Raw genomic sequence first — 21,667 nt, 5'->3', positions numbered from 1 at the left:
GAAAGAAAATAAAAACATTTCTCTTAGCTTTCTCTTGAAGAAGACTCTTCAAGTAGTCAATTAATAAGAGAAACTCAAAGGGCAAAGAAGAGACAATCATGACCCATGACACGAAAAGCAAACTTTTGTTTGTTACTCTTGTTTTTACATGCTAAGTCATTCATGCTACCCTGGAAGAGTGGCTAAGACCAGAGTCTGTCAAGAGCCAGGTTAGAGTGGATACTAAAGCTTAGGGAATTACTTGGTTTATGGCAGAGCAATTCCCAACAGTTGGTAGAATAAGAATTATGACTTGGCTAAGTTTACACAAGCACATCATATAATCTAAACAGAGGGTAATTTATTTGAATGTGGTAGAAGTTGGAGTTTTACACTTGATCTTAGCCAAAAGGCCAACAAGCAATTAGAAATTGGAGTTTTAGGAATTCTTTTGCAATATAGTTCTATGAGAAATTGCTTATGCCGTGTGATTTTAGCTATGCCATGGAAGAGTCCCAAGTTCATTGTCACCCAAAAGGTGCTGTAATCAATTCAAAATTAAGGTGGATAAATAAATAATGTAGGAAGGGATAAGGGGAAATGAGTATTCATAAGCACATTTGTGTGCTATTTTACTTAAGATGTTTTCTTGATATGATGAGTGTGTTCAGTGGGGCAACAGATTAGAAGGGATAATTTGAACATTGTGCACTGTGAGAGATGAGATTAGATGCACAGAGTTTGGACTGAGAGCAAGCAGCCTAAGGGTACTTTTTGGTGAAAGGGTAGGGGTAGGGATGGAGCAGGGAAAAGGACTCCAAAAGGTATGAAAATGTTTGTCTTCTGACAATCCATTCTGTGCTCAAAACAAATGCCCACTTTAACTATATTTTTCCAAAGACCACTTTGTCCCTTAACCACTTCTTAGAGAGATCATATGTGAGCCTTCTCCCTTACAAAGTAAGCACAATGACTATATAAATTTTGCCCAGTGCCTGCCTTCCCACTAATCCTGCACTATTTTTTCAGTAGTTGGTTAAAAATGTTTCCTCAAAGGCATGAGTTTTTTGTGCATGCTCCTTCCACTCATCTGTTCCTTTGTTCATTCATTCATTCATTCATTCATTCATTTTATTCAACAAGTACATGCGTGCACGCACACACACACAGACCCTGCCCTTGAGGAGCTCATACTATATTGGGAGAACTAATTTTTAAATTGATACTGATAATTATGTCTTGATTTGGCCATAATTTTAATGGAAAAAATGAGAATATTGTCCTTTCACCATTGTCTAATATGTATATTTTTCAAAATTTTAACAATACAATTAAGATTTTTACTGGATAATTTTTTAAAGCTGATGACTTAAGCTTGGGTTAGTAAATGTTTACTTATAGTAGTGTGTAGTTTAATTTTTTAAATTCGTACTCTAAGTAAAACACTATCTCTTCTGAGAAATTTAGCAGATATTTCTTGTTCAGGATTGTTTTGAAGAGTATTCTTCAGGTAGAAAATTACTATTTCCCTTACTGTTGACTACTGGGATATATTTCTACAATCTATTCATTGTTTGGCACTTCTGTAGAAAGTGAGATAAGTTGTCCAATTATAGTTTATGGAGATGTTGATTTGCTATTGGATGTTTGCCCTTTTGGAACAACAATTTAATTCTACACATTCTACTAAATAGCTGCCGCCTTTTCTGCACCTTCTGAATAAGGGCATTTTAAGCCTTTTTGCTATTTACATGTTTGAATAAACTATGGCATGTGAGTTGACACAAAAATCCTAACAATGGGAGTGAAAAACATGACATCAGGTATACTCCTTGCGGCTATACATAGTATCCTATAAACTTTCTGTAGTCTGTAATAGCTAATACAGCCTCTGGAATATAACAGCCTCAATAAATGTTTGTTGAAATAATATCAAAATGTCTTAAAGTAAAATCAAGTAACATTTTTATGACTATATGTCCTAATGAAGGAGGTTAAAAATGTTTTACATTATGTCTGTGTAAATGAAATGGAGAAAAAAACCAATATTGCAAAGGGGAAAAAACAAAAACAAAAACAAAAATTCCTTTCCATTTTCCAGGGGAAAAATAAAACTCTGTTTTACTCATATAATTTTTTCTTAGATTCTAGTAAAGGTCATTTTTTTCCTTCTCAGTGCAAAGCTACTCTTGTTTCTTTTTAAAGTAAGGGTTTCAATACTTTATTTAGACTGTTTTTCCATTATGTAGAAGTGGCTTTACATTATTTTATTGTAGATAAGACTTTCAAAAAGTATTCATAATCTATTTTGACCAGAGCTAATAAAATAATATTTAAGTGCATTTCAAACCTTGAGTTTCATAATATTCTTCCAAAAAAAATAGAAAGTGTCCAAAGCCCATGGAAGACAAGTGAAAAATATAAGAAAGGAAAGCACTAGAAAGAAGCATCTCTGATGCTGTGTAAGTGATGGGGAGAATATTTAGTGGTTTGGGCTAACTGGAGTATATATAGTAAATGTTGTGAGTTTTTGTGACAGATGAGAAGATCAACAACATTTATTAAATGTATGACTAGCAAATCTAAAACCAAAGCCAAATAGTCTTTTCTACTATTTAATCCCTGTGTAATTGAAAAAAAATGGAAATAATACAGGTCCTAAACAAAGCTACTTAGTTGATTTATAGATCAAAGTGATGAAGATGTCAAAATGGAAGAATTATATTTGCTGTTGATTAGGAATCTGTCAAATTTCTTTTCCTTTTTTTTAATTCATAGAAATAACTAAACAACTTGATGGGGAAAGCAGGACTTGTGAGGTGACTCATTGATAAGTCTTAATGACCTTGCTCAGGAGCCTAGGAGTAAACCTGTCATTTGGTGACCTTGTCATGGATCAGATCTATACTTGGGTTCTCCTTGGGTCTTTGGGGTAAACTAGCCCATCTGAATGGCAGGCATTAAAAATTATTTAAGACTAAAGCAAATAAAGCTGTGTCAAGCAGGATAACAGTATAGTTCTTTTGAGCAAAATAGGTGTGGAAGTGATAAGGATGAACACTACTAGTTATATTTTTAATCAAATACTATTGATAAAGTTTTCACTGGCAGTACTTGACTCTGAGGTATAACTTGCCTTCTATACAGCAAACTGGCTTGAATTTTTTTTTGCTCTTTTCTCTATTTAAGGTAATAATGAAGGAATAATTTCTCTGATTATTAGAGCTTATTTTTCCATCATAACTAAAAAAACAAACAAAAAAGTGATCTGTTTGCCAGAAGGGACAGAGGCAGAGAGATTTGAACATGCTTTCTAAAAAAGATAACATTTTCTGGAAGAGTAGGAAGTTGAAGGGTATGAATTCAAAAGTTCTAGGCTTGACTTCATCCTATAAATTTGAGAAAGGTGCTTAATATCACTATGTTCATGTTATCTTTCAGATAGGATTTTCAAACTCTCACATCGGGTAGAAAAAACAATCATGAATAATACCTATATTAAAAACAGTTATAGGGGCGCCTGGGTGGCTCAGTTGGTTGAGTGTCCAACTTTGGCTCAGGTCATGATCTCACAGTTAGTGGGTTAGAGCCCCGCATCAGGCTCTGTGCCGATGTCTTGCTCAGAGCCTGGAGCCTGCTTCAGATTCAGTGTCTCCTTCTCTCTCTGCCCCTCCCCAGATCATGCTTTGTCTCACTGTTTCTCAACACTAAATAAATGTAAAAACAAACAAACAAACAAACAAACAAACAAACAAAACCAAACAGGCAGGTAACCACAGAATTAAGAAAGGCATGACAAAACAAAATGCTGTAAGTACACCTAATGAACAAATAATTGTTCTCAGTTTCTAGACAAAAGTAGTTTTGTTAGGTTTAAGAAGGAATGATTCTCTTTGGAAAATGTTGGCTTAAAATAATACCAATACACAAAGGGACATAGGAGTAAACTTAATAATCCTACATTTATTTAAATCAATCTGTGGTTGATTTTTAGAAATTAAATATTGATTTTGACTCTATGTGAGGGTAGATACCCATTGTATACAGATCTGGAAGTTACAGCTGTGATTTTTGTCAATCAGAAATATACGATTATGCCAAAACTGGTAGTTAATGTAGTAATCTGAATGTCAGTTTAAAGCAGGATGTAAACAGGATGACGTTCAAATAGACTAGTGCTAATATACACACAGATATATATGCATGTTTATCTATAATTCAAAGTATTCTCTGACTGTATTATATTTGGTCATGATGTCAGAAGTATTCCTTTTGTTTATTTACTAGTTTGTTTGGAGCTATGGGGGGTTGTAGGGTATGTTACAGTCAGTGGAACATGACTGGAATTTACTATGAAAAGCCTCTACTACTATGTTACTAAAAAACTTAGTAACTTACGTTACCTTTCTGGGCTCTATTTGTAAAATAAGACTCTAAATTGAAGATTATAAGAAGAAATTCCTTTTTCTTTTTCTCATAAAGTCTATTGGAGAAAATCCCAAACTTGTGTTTACTGGTATCTGAACTTTAAAAAATACTGATAAATATTTGGACTCAATTCACATGCCATTAACTTGAATTTTTACAAAAAAAATTATCCTAAAAGAATAGCTTAGTGGGTTGATTGATCTCTTCTTTGCCTAATTTGTCAAAATGGCATACAAATAAAATCTCCTCCTTTTTTATTGTACAGTTGGAGTAAAGATGATCTAGCATATATGATAAACCTGTATGCTAATTGCTTTAAAACTAATATCTTAAATTCATTAAAAGGGATGTAGATAAAGACTTGATAAATTATTTAAGGCAAAACTTAGCATTGAGCTTTTTTATCTTGGATACTCATCAGTCTCATTTAATTCAGTATTATCAACCTTGCCTTTATCATTTCATATCTTCTTTTAGAACATAATGAAATTTTCTTAAAACTTCCAAAATAATGAGTAAAGGGAGTACTAAAAATTAAGAGATATTTTCAGACAGAAATACAATATGCTGGAAATTTATTTCTGAAGGTTAATAGGAAAATTGCATGTGGTATAGCAAATATATTCTATGCATTATGTTGCTTATTAAACAAAATACACATATTTTCAAAACTTTGGTACCACCAACCTAGTCCTACTTCCATTTATTTTTGACTTATCCAACTTCTCATTATGATGTGAATAAATAATTATATTTTCATATGTACTCCTTACATAAATAATAAGTATTGTGCTATATTTAAAAGCTTGCAGCTAAATTAAAAATAAAAAAAGTATTGACTTTTTACTGAGTTTATGTCGACATCGTGTTTTTTTCCCTGTTTAAGTTTACAGTATTTTTACACTCTGGTAGGAACTGGATAACTCTTGTTTAAAACCAGCAGGAGGAGCTCTCACCTTGCTGGGTTCAATGCAATTAGTGAGCCTGAAAAACCTGAATTTGTGGGGTTTTTACATATAAAACAAATAGTAAAATTTAAACATTTATCACATTTCATGATATTAAAAATCTCAAAACTCCTTAGTTTTATTTTAGTATCAGTTTATCATTCACTTGTCAGGAATGCAAATTTGGAATTTTACTGTTCTTATGAATTTTTAAAAGGTATGATTGCAGTTTAAAGAGGAAAACAGAGCAATAATATAAATCTTGTTTCTTAAAGCTAATCTGAAATAAAAAAATTCTAAGGATTTACACTTTTGCAGGTATACATATTTTCCTTTTTTGTTTGTTTTGAAATGAGTATACTTCACAGTTTACAAATGCTAATTATCGAAAACCAAGCAGCCTAACATTTTAGAAAGTATATTTATATCAACTAATCAATTAATTAATTTTCCAGTCTGTGAAAAATAAATCTCTATTGGTAGACTTCAATATTAAGGATTTTTGAACACTCTGCTCCAGTAAACCTCTTGACTTAAATGGCATGATTTGTAGGTAGTACTAGTGAATTTTCTGTAGAAACTATTCATGAAAAACTAGGATAAAAACTTACAAAGATTTGGGTGACTGGGTGGTTCAGTTGGTTAAGCATCTGACTCTTGATCTCGGCTCAGGTTATGATCTCACTATTCCTGAGCCTGAGCTCTGTGTTGAGCTATATTGGGCTCTGCACTGAATATGGAGCCTGCTTGGGATTCTCTCTCTCTCCCTCTCTCTCTCTCTGCTCCTCCCCTGCTCTCTCTTTCTCACTCTCTAAAAAGTAATCAATAAATTAAAAAAAAAAAAACTTACAAAGTTTTTGGATCAGCAAAAGAAATAGTGATGTTTTTCTGCATCTACAGAAATAAAAGAGAGGGAGGCAGACAAAGAAACAGACTCTTAACTATAGGGAACAAATTGATGGTTACCAGGAGAACTGGGGATGGGGATGGGTTAAATAGGTGATGGGGATGAAGGTGTACTTGTAATGAGCACTGGAAGTGTTGAGTCACTGTATTGTATACCTGAAACTAATATTATGCTATATGTTAACTAACTGAAATTTAAATAAAAACTGTAAAAAAAAGGTAAGAAAAACACTTAAAATTGAAAGACTTTAAGTATTTTACAAAGGACATTCTAACATCACTGTCCTTGATTTGAATCCAAATCTGTCAGTTTGTGATATAAAGGAAAATTACTTAACCTTTTTGAGGCTCAGTATTCTCATTTGTAAATTGAGCATTTAGAAAAAGACACACCTTCTAGGACGATGTGGAGATTACTTGAGGAAGAAAATACATAGAAACTTCTTCCAACAGTGACTGTGAATTAGTATCATTATTTTTCTAGCCTTCAGGGAAATAATGATGTATTTAAAAAATATAAATGTTCTAGATGAGGGGTGCCTGGGTGGCTCAGTTGGTTGAGCGGCCGACTTCGGCTCAGGTCATGATCTCACAGTCCCTGGGTCCGAGCCCCGCGTCGGGCTCTGTGCTGACAGCTCAGAGCCTGGAGCCTGTTTTGGATTCTGTGTCTCCCTCTCTCTGACCCTCCCCTGTTCATGCTCTGTCTCTCCCTGTCTCAAAAATAAATAAAACGTTTAAAAAAATTAAAAAAAATGTTCTAGATGAGTAACATTAAACTTTTGTGTATCCCAAAGTGCATACTGGTAGTAAATACTTCTGAATTCTTTATAATAGTGTATATCAAAAATGAAAGTAACTTTCATTTGATAATGAGATAAACTTACAGCTTTGAATATTATTATAATGATATCTTTAGCTTCTTTCTCTAATAAATGAGATTATTTTTGTTATACTGAATGAACCCAAATGACATCAAATATCATTTTATGTATTTGTGTGTGTGTATGAGAATGAATGTATGTATATGTGTGTGTTTGTGTGAATATGTATGTATCATCCTTGTATCATCCTTAGTGTACTTTCTTTTACTTCTAGGTTTCTTAGAAATATATGTTAATATGGAGTAGATGAAACTATAAAGAAATCCTTTTAAAAAGCTTTAGCCCTTTGTGTGTCTTTTTTTTCTCTTTAGGTGATGTTTGCAGCCATTGAAAACCATTAGCTAAGTCTATTAATTCATTAGGGGTTAGAAAACGGTATAGCCTAGTTCAGCCATTCCTTCTTCATTTATTAACTGAACTACTTCAATAAGAGCAATGTTCCTTCTTTAACTGTTTTTTTATTCATAAGTAGTTTATATAGCAAAATCAAAATAAGGGTGGCTGGGTGGCTCAATTGGTTGAGTGTCCAATTCTTGGTATCAGCTCAGGTCATGGTACCAGGATCATGGGATCAAGCCCTGTGTGGGGCTGTGTGCTGAGCATGGAGCCTGCTTAAGATTCTCTCTCCTGCTCTTTCACTCTCCCCCACTCACGTGTGTGTATGCACTCTCTCTCAAATAAAAAATAAAGAAATAAAGAAAAAACAAAATAAAATGTTTTATTGTTTTCATATTAGTTACCAGTTTTTAAAATAATGGTTTCGTAGTATTCTATAAAAGTTGTCAGTAGGTATATTTTATCATTATGAATGCATGGATTTGAGCATATTTGTGAAGTCCCTATAGTCATTAACCTTGTATATGATCAGATTATCCATTTTTGGCCAGTAGAAGCCTATCCAGGTTGGTTCCCAAGTCTTTTTGACACAACTCTAGTAAAACATTGATATCTTCCTTGATATCTGTATAAGCATTACAAAACATCACTAATGAAGTAATTTTACAAAAAAAATAAAAATAAATTGAACTTCAGTCTGATCAAGTTACTAAATATATCTACCAATTTAAAGAATATAAAGGGAATGGGGGGCATGTTCAATGATATCTTACAATTAGAAAAATCTCGAATGTAGGACAAAATAACCTTTTTTTTTCCAGTAAATTTGATTTCAAGTAATGAAAAAGATAACTGGCCAGGCATTAAGGAAATATATTAAAACAACAATGAGATACCATTATACACCTGTTGGAATGCCTTAAAAAAGACCTGGACAATACCAAGTCCTGCTGAGGATGTGAAGCAACTGGAAAACTGGTATTCTGCTAATGGGAATTTGAAACATCATAGCCATTTTGTAGTACAGTTGGACAGTGTCTTCAAAATGAGGATTCTCCATAAACCCAGGAATCCCTATTTACCATGAAGAAATGAAGGCATAGGGTCATATAAAAACCTGTACATAAAAGTTTATAGTGGCTTTATTTATAATGTCCCCAACGGGAAATAGCTCACATTTCCATCAAGTAGGGAATTCCATACAATAGGATACTTTTCAACAATAAAAAGGAACTATTGATACATGCAGCAACATAGATGAATCTCAAATGGGTTATGCTACAAGAAAGAACCAGTCTTGAAAGACCCCATGCTATACTATTTCATTCATTTGACATTTTGGGAAAGGCAAAATCATAGGGACAGAAGTTAGATTAGTAGTTGCCAGGGACTGGGCTGTGGAAGGGATTAGCCATATTGGATAACAAAGGAAGTTTTGGGGGTGATGGAAATATTCCATGGCTTGACTGTAGCAGTGGTTACATGGATGTGGGTGTTTGTCACAATTCATAGAAATGTACATTTAGAAAGGGTAAATTTATTGTAAGTAAATCATACCTCAATAAATCTAACAAAAAAAGTTAATGGAATAAAGTGTAGATTAAAAAACAAAAGTAGATTGTCAACTCAGTGTAATGAATAGGACTTATTTAGAGCTTGATTTTTCTATTCAAGTAAGTAGAGACAATAGGGATATTAAACACTGGATATTTGATGGCATTAAGGAATTACTACTTATAGTAATGAATTAAGATACTGTAGCTATATAAAGAGGAGTCTTTATCTTAGAAATATATACTTAAATTTTTATGGATGTTACTGGAATTTGCTTCAAAGAAATCCTGCAGTGGGAGAGAGTAGATAAAAACATGTGGATGAAGTAAGATTGGCTATAAATTGGTAATTATTGAATCTGGATGATGAGTACATGAGGGTTCATTTTACTGTTTTCTCTACATTCTAAAATATGTTTGAGAATTTTCCACAATAAAATTTAAATAATTGAAGCTTAGTTCTACAAACGTATGTTTAATGAATTGATTTAAACAGTACTGAAAGAATATTCTGCAATGACTAATGTTACTCTGTCAAGGCTGTGTCCCTGGAATAGCTCCCACTATGGGAACAGTAGGCAGAGCTCATATTCTGAGAATAGGGGAGGGGGGTGGGGGGATGAGGAGCCTACAGTTGCCTGAGTCCAGCTGGAGGGTCAACTGACAGTCACATCCTCTTCATTACCTCCTTCAACACTTGTCAGTTTTAAAAGTCAGCTATTAAAAATAACTTAATTCTGTTATTCAGTTATCTGCCTTATTTAGCATTGTTAAACACAAATTACATGTTTTGAAAATAAGTTAGGACTACTTTATGTTATTTTATTATTAATATTATTATATATTAGAATTTAGTATACGTAGTTTTATACATAAAACTATATACATAGTATATAGTATACATAGTATACATAATTTTAAAGTAAGTAATGCAACTTATTAAAGCTAATGCAATGAATAATAGTAAAGGTAGTTGACATTAATGATTTAAATAACATATTTTTTTCATCAATTGAGATATTCATGTAAGTTGTTTTTTTTTTTTTTTTATTTAATTCCAGTTGTGTTGCTTGATACAACAACTGTGCTGGGAGAGCTAGGATGGAAAACATATCCATTAAATGGGGTAAGTTTAATTATGTTTTTAAAACTTTCATCCTTACTAGGTTTTAGAATTTGTTATAATAAAGGAACAGTGAATTTTGGCTCTAGTTACCATGAATTTTAGCACATAACTAAAATCTCTTAGAAAAGATTAAAATACAATTAGAATTGGTAACCAATGAGAATGATGTATAAAAATATTTGCTTTTCTTTAAATTATCATTATTCTTTAATACAGTGTTTATATAATATTAGACTGTCTCCCCTATAAATATTTTTTTCATAGAAAAAAATTCTATGTATAAGAGGTCTTTGTATATAGGTTTATTAAATTTGGTAACCTCAGTGAGTATTTGTCCATAAACAAACTTTAGATTGTTATAAAAGAAGTGGATTTTACAGATATTAACAATTTATTTTTTATTAAAACATATGAGTGTAATAAACCAGTGTATGTTTTTGAACTTGACCAAAAGAAACATTATGATTAGGTTTTGTTACCTGAGAGTAGTTGCTTTTGAAAGGCATGTGTAATTTAAAGATGTGTAATTTACAAACTAATTTTTCAAGTCCTGATATCACTTTAGCTGTGGTTATAATGGACTTTTTATGTGGTTTAATATATTTTGCACATTTTCACATTGCAATGTGTTTCTACTTCTTTTTTAATTTTCACTCTTATATGGATCCTGACAAACTTAACAGAAGATCATGGGGTAGGGGAAGGAAAAAAAAAAGTTAGAGAGGGAGGGAGCCAAACCAAAAAACTGAGAATAAACTGAGGGTTGATGGGGGGGTGGGAGGAAGGGGAAAGTGGGTGATGGGCATTGAGGAGGGCACCCGTTGGGTTGAGCACTGGGTGTTGTATGAAAACCAATTTGACAATAAATTCCATATTAAAAAATTGTTTCAAGTAAAAATAAAAGGATGGTTTGTGAAGCTTTTTATATAGATTTTGCCGAATTAAGGAAAATTTATAGTAACGGAGGTAGTCAACAGTTATTCAGGTGTACTTGGGTTAGCTTTTCTTCCTTTTTTTATAAATTGTATTTTTCTCATTCATCAGATTCTTAGTTGATACTTTTATATTGTTTTTTTTTCCATTACATCTGCAAATTTAAATTTGAAAGGAGAAGTTGACTGAAAAATGTTTTCTTTTTAGAATCATTCAAATATTGCTGTTTGAATTTGACTTTTTATATAAATAGTCATTAAATGTGTATTTTCAAGTATACATTTCTGTAAAGAGTTAACTTTTCTGTCTGTTCAGCAGGCTTTTTGTTTCCTTAGATTTGTTTGCTTTACAGACTGATTTTATTTTTTTGAAATTTTCCTTTTATTTTCATAGAGCTCTCATCAAACCATTCCTGAAAATATATCTTTGAAACTATATTTGTACATTCATCATCTTATTTTTAGTAAACATCAATATTTATTGATTGTATTAAACATGTTAAATTTATTAGTTACTTTCAAGGAATGAATGATTTTTTTTTCTAAAATACCCCTCCAAGATATATACATATCTGTGTTCTCAGTGTACAAAGTAATTTATAAGAACGTATAAATCCTTAAAAAGTTTATAAGAATTATTTTTCCATTGTTGAAAAAAAATGAAAAAAAGTTTAGTGATTATATTATCACTCACCTCATGGAGTCATAGCCAAAGAATCCTGTGAGGAACAGCAGTTACACCCCTGCTGTCGTGATTGTATTTGTTTTGATCAGGCTGTTTCAAAACAAACTGGTAATGAGGAGACACGGACTTAGTGAGTTACAAGTAAACTTACTGTAAAGAACTATTGTTCTTACAATGATCTTGTCATAGGTGTTATGAAAGTGAGATTTTTTTTCTACTATATCTAGTTTATTAGTTTCGAAGAGAAAGGGCAGAATTGTCTGAAAAGTAATGCTTACTCCATAGTTTTCTATTTGCAGACACTGCACTAAGAATTTTACATTTTATTTCCATAGTAGCCTTATGAGGTATATCTGAGTTCTGGTTCCCAGTTGGAGAAACCTCTTCTTAAAGAGAGTAAGGAACAAAAAATACCAACAAGTTATAGGCTAAATCGTGACTGATGGGATTTATTTCAAAATAAATTATTTTTACTAAAGCCTATATCTTTATCATGGCACTGATAACAGAGAGGAGCATTGGAAACTTCATGAAAGGCCGATTAATTATGTTGATATTTGCATAATTGATTCAGATTTCTTTTCTCCCCTTGCCAAACATAGTAGTTGACTGAGATGAACATTTTGGACACCAGCCATGGATTTGCAGGAGGAAAGAGAGAAAGGAGAGGAAGGAGACAACAGTAGAAAATATGTATGATAGAAAAAGGTGGAAAAGGGAGAAATGGTTAACATTTATCAGGCATTTACCATATGCTAGGCTTTGTTCAAAGAAGTTTATTCACATGAGTCCTAGAAATCAAGAATCATTTTACCCTATTGAAACATACGGAAATTGAGACTCAGGTACATTAAATAACCTTTACAAGGTCACAGAGCTAGGAATTAGTGCAGTGAAAATTCTAAGCCAAACACATCCTAACTTTTAACACATATATGTGCTTCTTATTTCCTTTAAGATTCTACCTTGTAAATATAAAGACCAGTGACCAATATGTATAAACTACAGAGGGAAAGGTAACACAAGGATTCAGGCATTAACACATAAATTGAATACTCAATTGCCTTGGAATGTCACTGTTGGGATGATCTATATTACTTTTAGATTATCCCTCAAATAATAATGCATATATGGAAAGTGAAAGCAGTAGGAATAATTGAAAATGAGAGTATATGGACATAGTTTATAATAGGTGCATGAATTAGAGGAAACAGGTTAATCAAGGGATACAATAAAATGGATAGATGACTTAAGTAAGTTTTAAAGAAAATATATAGCTTCAATTTCTCTTTTAATGAAGGGTGTATATTACTGACAAGAATGGAGTTTACTTAATGCTCTTGATAGGTACAAACAAGTAAGGAAATAATCAAGAAGGATGAAGAACTTTGAAAAAGGCTACTAAAGATGGCAAGAGTGAAAATCATTTAGACATCAGTAATAGTCAAATAATTAAAAGCCTGTAGAAACCGTTAATCAATTTATAACATTTAAACTACCATTTATATCTGTATATTAAAATTATATCTATTTGAAATCGTATGACTTTTTTTCAGGTTGTCACATTTATTGAGCCATGCTAATATGAATGGTCATTTTAACTAAAATTGACTTTTTTCACTAAACTTGACTACTTAAGTTGATTTTACAAATGTGCCACAGGTAGAAAAGACAGCTAGATGTTAAATTGGGTAATTTTATGATATCAAGTATAATTGGTATTTCTCTAAATGAAGTATTTTCTAGGAATAACATTTTAATTGATCATTTTTTTCTTTTTTTAAAATGTTTATTTATATTTGAGAGAGAGAGAGAGACAAAGTGTGAGCGGGGAAAGGGGCAGAGAGAGCGAGACACAGAATCCAAAGCAGGCTCCGGGCTCTGAGCTGTCAGTATAGAGCCCAACATGGGCCTCGAACCCATGAATTGTGAGATGATGATCTGAGTTGGATGTTTAACCAACTGAGCCACCCAGGATCCCAGATAATTTTTTTTTCTATAAAGACTTGAACTAAGAGACATTTTTGAAATTATATACTATTTATATAAAATAATGTGATTTAATAAGTTATTTAATAGTTTTTTTTTTTTTTTTTACTTAGAATAGCCATCCCACCAGTAGTATCATGCTAATGTGGTTACAGGAATAGACATTTGCAATGTTGTAAACACAACCATTACTGGTTATTTGAGTAGTAGGTAAGCACCTCTGGTTACAGAATGTGGAAGATAGGTGACTGAATAGTCTTGAGCAAATGACCTTTAGGCTTGCAAAAATGAAAAAAAAAATGTATATATTTGCTGAAATGCTTGCTTGTCAACTCACTTGTACTAACATTTAAAATATGTGGTGTCCAGGATTCAATTTAAATTTTTTTAAATGTTTATTTATTTTTGAGAGAGAGAGAGACACAGCATGAGCAGGGGAGGGACAGAGAGAGATGGAGACACAGAATCCGCAGCAGACTCCTGGTTCTGAGCTGTCAGCCCAGAGCCCAACTTGGGGCTCGAACCCCCAAGCCGTGAGATCATGACCTGAACTGAAGTCGGATACTTAACAAGCTGAGCCACCCAGGCGCCCCCAGAATTCAATTTAACAAACTTTTCATGTTATGCTCTTTGTGCCAAGTACCCTATTAGGGTGCTTAAAAGTATGCTTACATAACTTGTGGAGTCTTGGAGTATAGAGCTAATTCTGCACAATTATAAGGCCAAAGAGTGTCTTCAGGTAGTTTTGAGTAATGGTTTCTGAAAAAATAATAAAAGGAGGGATTAATTCTGGTCAGAAAAAATGGTAGTAGGATGTGACATCAGCTCTTTCTTATAAACTGTGAAGGAATCACATATGGGCTGGATGAGAGGGTGGAAAGCATCTGTTAGGCAAAAAGAATAATTTGAGGAAAGGCACAGAATTCTCAAATGTGTGTGCATTATGTTATAGGAATGTTGAGAATAATTTGTGTGGTTGGGTGAAGGGTTTTGTGGGAAAGGAGACTGTGATGATAGGCTAACCATATTGTGGAAAACTTAGAATTTCAGTTTCTTAACTCATTTAGATAGCGTATATCTCACCCCCAGTAAATAGAAGTAAAAGTAAAAATGTTCTGGATTCAGTTAAGCAAACAAACAAAAATTCATAAAGCTTTCTTTTGTTTTAGATAATAACATAGACCCTTGGAAATGAAAGGTAAGCACCTTAGAAAATCGTTAGGAAAGGATGTTCAAAATATAGACAATATGACATTATTGATATATTGAGAACAGAGTACAATTGAATAGTTACACTTGTATATATGCTGGAGCTTGGTTTTAGAAAAGAATGAATACATCAAAGATTTTGGTAACCAGTGGTTGTAATTCTTAACACTATGCTCTCAGTGCCTAATGTCAAAATTTTATGTCTACATAATTTAAAAATCTTAAGAATTTTATCCTGTAAGTGTCCCTTCCATCCTTAATCTGTCAGTGTATTACACTAACATAGTGAAATGATGATGATATAACAAAGTAGTTAATAGTGCTATGGTAATCAATGAAAGAATGCTGCATATAAATTTTTACATAACATATGGAAGTTATTAGTGAATAGTGGAGATTTTTTTTTCATAAATATTAAGTACAGGGCATATGCCCTTGATTTTCCTTTTGCTGTAAATCACTAATAACTAACTAGTTAATACTAAATCTTACCCAGTGCAAAAATGAAAGACCCATTTTAATTTTGAAAATCTTCTGGGAAGGAGATAGTCTTTAAGAAGTCATGTTATTGTAATGCTAATGAGAAAAAAAGGAAACATGAAGGATACTGTTCATGCAATAACTTTGTACAAAAGAAGAAGTTAAAAAATATATATCTCTTGAGTTCTCATAATCTGAAAAAGAGTTAAAGAAAAATCACATAAATTTTCTTGAAATACTCGTGGTTTACTCCTTTCAATTGATAGTTTTATTTATTGATAGTTTATTTATTATTATTTATTATTTATTATTATATTAATTCTGACTAATAAAAAGTAACTGGTACTCACCAGAAAAGTAAAAGACTTTTCATAATATAGAAAAGAAATTTCATGATTAAAGACATACCGTTTCCTGTGAGCTTTATTAATTATATTTGATACTACTTAAAATGTAATAGCTGTGTGGTTTTTAATTTTGATACTGTAATTGCAAAGATAAATGACTTGTTTGGGTAGCCACATACTGATTATTAACAGTACTTATACCTGAATAAATCCTGATAGTTGAAAGGTAACATTTCATAATAATAATTCCATAAGGTATTATTTGATTTATATTCAATATTACACATACTTAATGTTGGGGTGCCTGCATGGCTCAATTGGTTAAGTGTCTGACTCTTGATTTTGGCCCAGGTCATGATCTGTGAGATTGAGCCCTGCATCGGGCTCTGCGTGTACAGCCTAGAGTGGGCTTGGGATTCTCTCTCTTCCTGTCTCTCTGCCTCTTGTCTGTGCTTGTTCTCTCTCTCTCTCTCTCTCTCTCTCTCTTTCTCTCTCTCCCTCCCTCCCTCCCTCCCTCCCTCCCTCAAAATACGTAAACATTTACAAAGTACTTATTGTTGATGGAAAGAACTTGATTTTTAAGTTTTTTAATGTTTATTTACTTTTTAGAGAGAGAGAGAGGGAGTGAATTGGGGATGGGCAGAGACAGAGGGAGAGACAGAATTGGGTGCAGGCTCTAGGCTCTGAGCTGCCTGCACAGAGCCTGATGCAGGGCTGGAACTCACAAACCACGAGATCATGACCTGAGCTGAAGTCAGATGCTTAACTGACTGAGCCACCCAGATGCCCTGAAACAACTTGATTTTTAATCACCCCATCAACTCACCCAGAAGATTTTAACTATTTATTTTTATTCATAGTAATAATTTTAGCAAGAAAATGAAAGTTTTGATTTTCCCAGTTTTTTTCTCCCACTCTTCTATTTTGGCTACTTGTAAAACATAGTAGATCAGATCTTTGTTACAGAGTTGTAGTGGACATAGGTATAGGCACACGAATACTCAAAATCAAACTTCTTTTCAACAGTGAAGTACACTGTAACAAAAAGAAGAAACTGAATGCTAGTAGAAAAAAAATTGCTATTGGATATTAAGTTGTATTTTATATTAGTTATGACAATTAGAGGTTAGAAAACTTTGTTTCTGAGATGTCAAATATTAATTTCAAATACCATATATGTATTTTTTGCACGTTGTGGCTTAGATGATCTTTAGGGTTTGAATAATCCAAGATGATACAAGATATGTGATCTTATCTGTTAAATATAGTGAATTACTATTAGGAAATTTATTCTGAAGCAATTAGGAAAATAGTGATTCAGGTCATTCATGTCTAAATAAAAGCTATAAGTGAACATAGTAATTCCATTACTATAATAATTTTTATAATGGCAAAATGATTTTTGTAATAAAAGAGTCTTCTATTACAATTAAACTGTTTGGAAAGGCACTGTATTCCATATATCAGAGCCTGTTTTAAGGCCAACCAGGAAACATAAAATCCATGGAAGGTAGAATTTCCTTGAAGAGAACACAGGAATATGAATTACCCCAGCTACAGGCCCTCTTTTAGCAACTTGTGCTTGGGTAAATGACCTCCCCTGCATGTGGGCAATGCGAGGAAACAGGTGAATAAATATGCATAGCTTATTAGAGTCCATAAATTTCCAAATATTTAATATCTGAGCCACTGTGATATTTTTTGTTTTTTTCTAAGTTTTTATTTAAATTACAGTTCATTTACATACAGTGTAATATTAGTTTCAAGTGTAGAATTTAGCGATTCATCACTTACATACACACCCAATGCTCATCATACCAAGTACCCTCATTAATAGTCATCACCCATTTAACCCATGCCCCTGCCCACTTCCCCTCCAACAACCCTCAGTTTGTTCTCTGTAGTTAAGTCTTTTTTCTTGTTTGCCTTTCTTTTTTCCCCGCTATGTTCATCTGTTTTGTTGCTTAAATTCCACATATAAGTGAAAACATATGGCATTTGTCTGTCCCTGACTGAGTTATGTTGCTTAGCATAATAGTCTCTGGCTCCATCCACATTACTACAAAAATGACAAGATTTCATTCTTTTTTTTTGTCTGAGTAATACTCTACTGTGTGTGTGTGTGTGTGTGTGTGTGTGTGTGTGTGTGTGTGTATACATACCACAACTTCTTTATCCATTCATCAGTTGTTGGACATTTGGGCTCTTTCCATAATTGGACTACCGTTCATAATGCTGAGCAACTGTGATTTGTGGCACTTTTCTGTGAACTATATCAGACTATTCCTTCCTATATAGTAGCATCCTCTCCAAAATAAGTAAATATGTGGATTGCTTTCTTAGTTTTTACCAGTTGAAAGAATATGTATTGAGTAGTGATGAAACTAATTCTATGGTGAGGAAGAGAAGTAAGAGTAAAGCAGATAGTAATGATTTGGGAAATCAGATGTGAAGTATTTACTGATCTGTGAATATATAATTAGCTTCATATTCTCTGGGCAGCTGAAAATAAGTATGTATGCAATTCATTTTTCCAGTATCTCTGTGGTTTTTTATTGTATATTCTTGTTGGTGTCTTCCCATAAGCATGCATATATATATATGTATATATTGGTATGGGTCACTTTAAGCCAGTTACCTTTGATTTATATAACATAATCTTTCCTTTATTCTCTTTATTTTTTACACTATTACTTAGAAAGCTTTAACTTCTAGTCTCCTAGTTCCAACAGAAGTTTACAGTTGTTCTTTTAAAATAATTACCATATTATATAATTTAAACTCAGTTTCTGGTTTTATCAAAAAGTTCTAATTGTTTTAACCAGAATAATTCAAGCTATTTATAAACTGTTTCATTTACGAGCCCCTGGTGGCTCAGTCAGTTAAGCATCCGACTCTTGATTTCAGCTAAGGTCATGGTCTTATGGTTCGATTTGTGCTCATGTTGGACTCTGTTCTGAGCACAGAGCCTGCTTGGGATTCTTTCCCTTTCTGTCTGTCTTTCTACCTGCATGCACACACATACAAGTTATCTCTCTCTCTCTCTCTCTCTCTCAAAATAAATAAATAAACTTTAAAAAACCCATTTCATTTATAAACAAAAGAGTCTACATCTAAATCCAAAGCAAGCACATACAAATGCTAAATTCTCTTATGAACTCTAAGGGATTATTAGTAAAATACTTAACAACTAGATGAAATATAGTCGGCCAGATATTCTTATAATCTTGTTTGCATTTTAAGTGATTGACTCATTCCTAAGCCCCACCTCCAATCTCCAAATCCTGTTGTTCTACCTCCTTGAAGCTCTTTCAGATCATTCTCTATCATTACCGCATCAATTTGGTTCCTCATCACCTCCTCCACATCAGCATGGTTATGTTTTAAATTATTCTCTTGCTATGGGTTTTTCTCCAGCCCCTTCCACCAACCTTTCAAACCCATCCTTTATCCTGTGGCCAGACTAATCTGAAAACTGATGATCAAATCTTGTTCCTGTTTAATCCCTATTCCCCTGATCTACCATTTGCCCCATGACCCACAGCTGCTTCTCACTTTTCATCTTCTGATGTTCTCTGCCCTTTAGCCATGCCCATTTTCCAGCTTTTTTTTAAAAGAGACTTTTGTAGTTTCTTCTATGTAACTTTCTGTTACTTTCGTGTAAGACTATGCTATTGAGTTTATATGGAACGTTCTCTTGTCAACCCTTATCTTCTCTGGCTTTTTTCCTGTTGGTATTTTAAAGCAAAGAAGATTTTCCATCTTTTCTGTGTAGACTTATTACTGCAGAAAGTTGAATTTTAGGAAACTCCTTTTTTTGGGATACCCAAAACTCAATACATATCATAGCATTTATTTCACAAAATTTAAATGTCTGCCTCCTACCAGATTGTGAACTCTCAAAGAAATGGATTGCATGTGTCACCTGTATCAATTAGGCAGTATAGTGACTGACCTTTGACATGTTCAGTAAAAGTTGGTTGAATAGCTACATAGATATACAAGTAGCAAATTATTTTATATAAGTTATTGGTTAAGATATCTTAGATAAGATATTGGTATTACAACTCTCACTGGAGCTGGAACAGTTTGATATTACCTTTGGGCTGAATCAGCTATGAAGAAAAGATAAATGCTTGTAATAATTGAACTGAGTTCTTATTTAGCATTGGTCTTGAGTATAGGCAGAATGGTTTATATATTTATTCTCGTTTTTGTATTTTAGGCAATCCAATCCATTTTCTCATCATGAATTTTTTTTTACATTAAAAGTAAGTTGAAAGGTGGGTGGGAAAGATACTTACCTATGAAATAAAGACTATAAAAGAGCTTAAAAGGTATTTAAGCAACCCCAGTCAAGGCATAATACACTTTCAAAGAATTAATGACTGGTTTAGAACAGTTGATGATCTGAATCACGTCTGGGAAGTATTAATCCCAGATGGATATTAATCCTGCACTTTGTTATTAAAGAGGAAGATAAAAAATAGAACATATGGATTTTTAATGGTTGATAGATGGACTGCAAATTTTAGAAAATTTATGTTAACCAGTCAAGCTTCAAAAAGCATAGGTCAGCATTAAATGTTAAATAGGTTTTTGTAATCTGTATTCCATGCAATTAGTATTTTGAACTAATGTATCATAGTAAGCAAAATAGGTGTTTAATGTGGTTTAACTTTGTTTTATCTTACGAAAGCAAAACCTGTTGTGCCCATAAATGTAATACTTGACTTAGTCTTCATCTCTCCCATAATTAGGTAGCAATAAATATCAAAATATTTCAACATAATTTAAAAAGTCTTTCTTTTTTTTTTTTTTTTTTTTTTTTTAAATTTTTTTTTTTTTTTCAACATTTTTTATTTATTTTTGGGACAGAGAGAGACAGAGCATGAACGGGGGAGGGGCAGAGAGAGAGGGAGACACAGAATCGGAAACAGGCTCCAGGCTCCGAGCCATCAGCCCAGAGCCCGACGCGGGGCTCGAACTCACGGACCGCGAGATCATGACCTGGCTGAAGTCGGACGCTTAACCGACTGCGCCACCCAGGCGCCCCTAAAAAGTCTTTCAAATGAAAGCATGAAACTAGGATTTAAAAATATACACACACATGCACACACACACACATTTTATCCTTTGAATGTTAGTTCATTCTATAGACCACATTTGGAGAGGTAAAATTAAATCTGTATTGTTGATTTAGATTGCTCAATTTAATAATTTTATTCATTTAATCAAATTATATGCTTTCCTTAAATGCAGTACTTTCTGATGCACATTAAAAGGGATTTCTTCATGGTTCCTAATGAGAATTGCTCTCAGAAATACCCACATTTTAGGTCTTACAGTAAAGAAGTAGGTACAGAAAACATACAATAGTTATTTTTTATTCTTTCTATTTATGAACACTGGACTAGTTGTTTGGATTAATGGTTTGCCTGGAATAGTCCTGGTTTATTTTTGTTGTCCTAGAATAATTATTAATTGTGTCCTATTCATTTTTGTTTGGTTGTTTGTTTGTTTTGTTTGGTTGGATCCTTGTTTAGTTGGTAAATTGTATTGCTAGTGTTCAGGTAATGTTAATTATATTACAGATAAACCCCAAATATATAATTCAAGCACAAAAGAATATTATTCTCCCTATGTAAGAGTCTAAAGTGAGTATTCTTTAGTTGTTGTCATGAGTTCCTCCTTCTCTTCTCCATGGAGAGGATAGTCCTTTTTAAAAGTTCAGAAGTGGCACATAGTATATTCCCTCATATTTCATTGGATACAACCCGTTCACATTATTATACCCAACTACAGAGGAAGAGAAAGTATAAGTTAATCTGGGAAGAAGAGAAAATGGATTTTAGTTGAATGGAGTAAA

General features: G+C 32.9%; 1 protein-coding gene across 7 annotated transcripts in view; it reads left to right on the top strand.

Moving 5' to 3' along the window:
* The window catches only part of EPHA6 (EPH receptor A6), an 872,130-nt gene that overhangs the window by 58,143 nt on the left and 792,320 nt on the right, over nucleotides 1-21,667 (top strand). For 6 of the 7 annotated variants that reach the window (XM_058731672.1, XM_058731667.1, XM_058731668.1 and 3 more), the window contains exon 2: nucleotides 10,092-10,156. In XM_058731672.1, coding sequence (XP_058587655.1) covers nucleotides 10,092-10,156 — 65 coding nt within the window. Of the gene's footprint in view, nucleotides 1-10,091; nucleotides 10,157-21,667 lie in introns of those variants that run through there. The other variant, XM_058731671.1, reaches the window with a different exon arrangement.

This window comes from Neofelis nebulosa, chromosome 5 (genome assembly GCF_028018385.1).
Source record: "Neofelis nebulosa isolate mNeoNeb1 chromosome 5, mNeoNeb1.pri, whole genome shotgun sequence".
Taxonomy (NCBI): Eukaryota; Metazoa; Chordata; class Mammalia; order Carnivora; family Felidae; genus Neofelis; species Neofelis nebulosa.
Note: the sequence above shows the minus strand (reverse complement) of the source record. Positions and strands in the feature narration are given on the sequence as shown.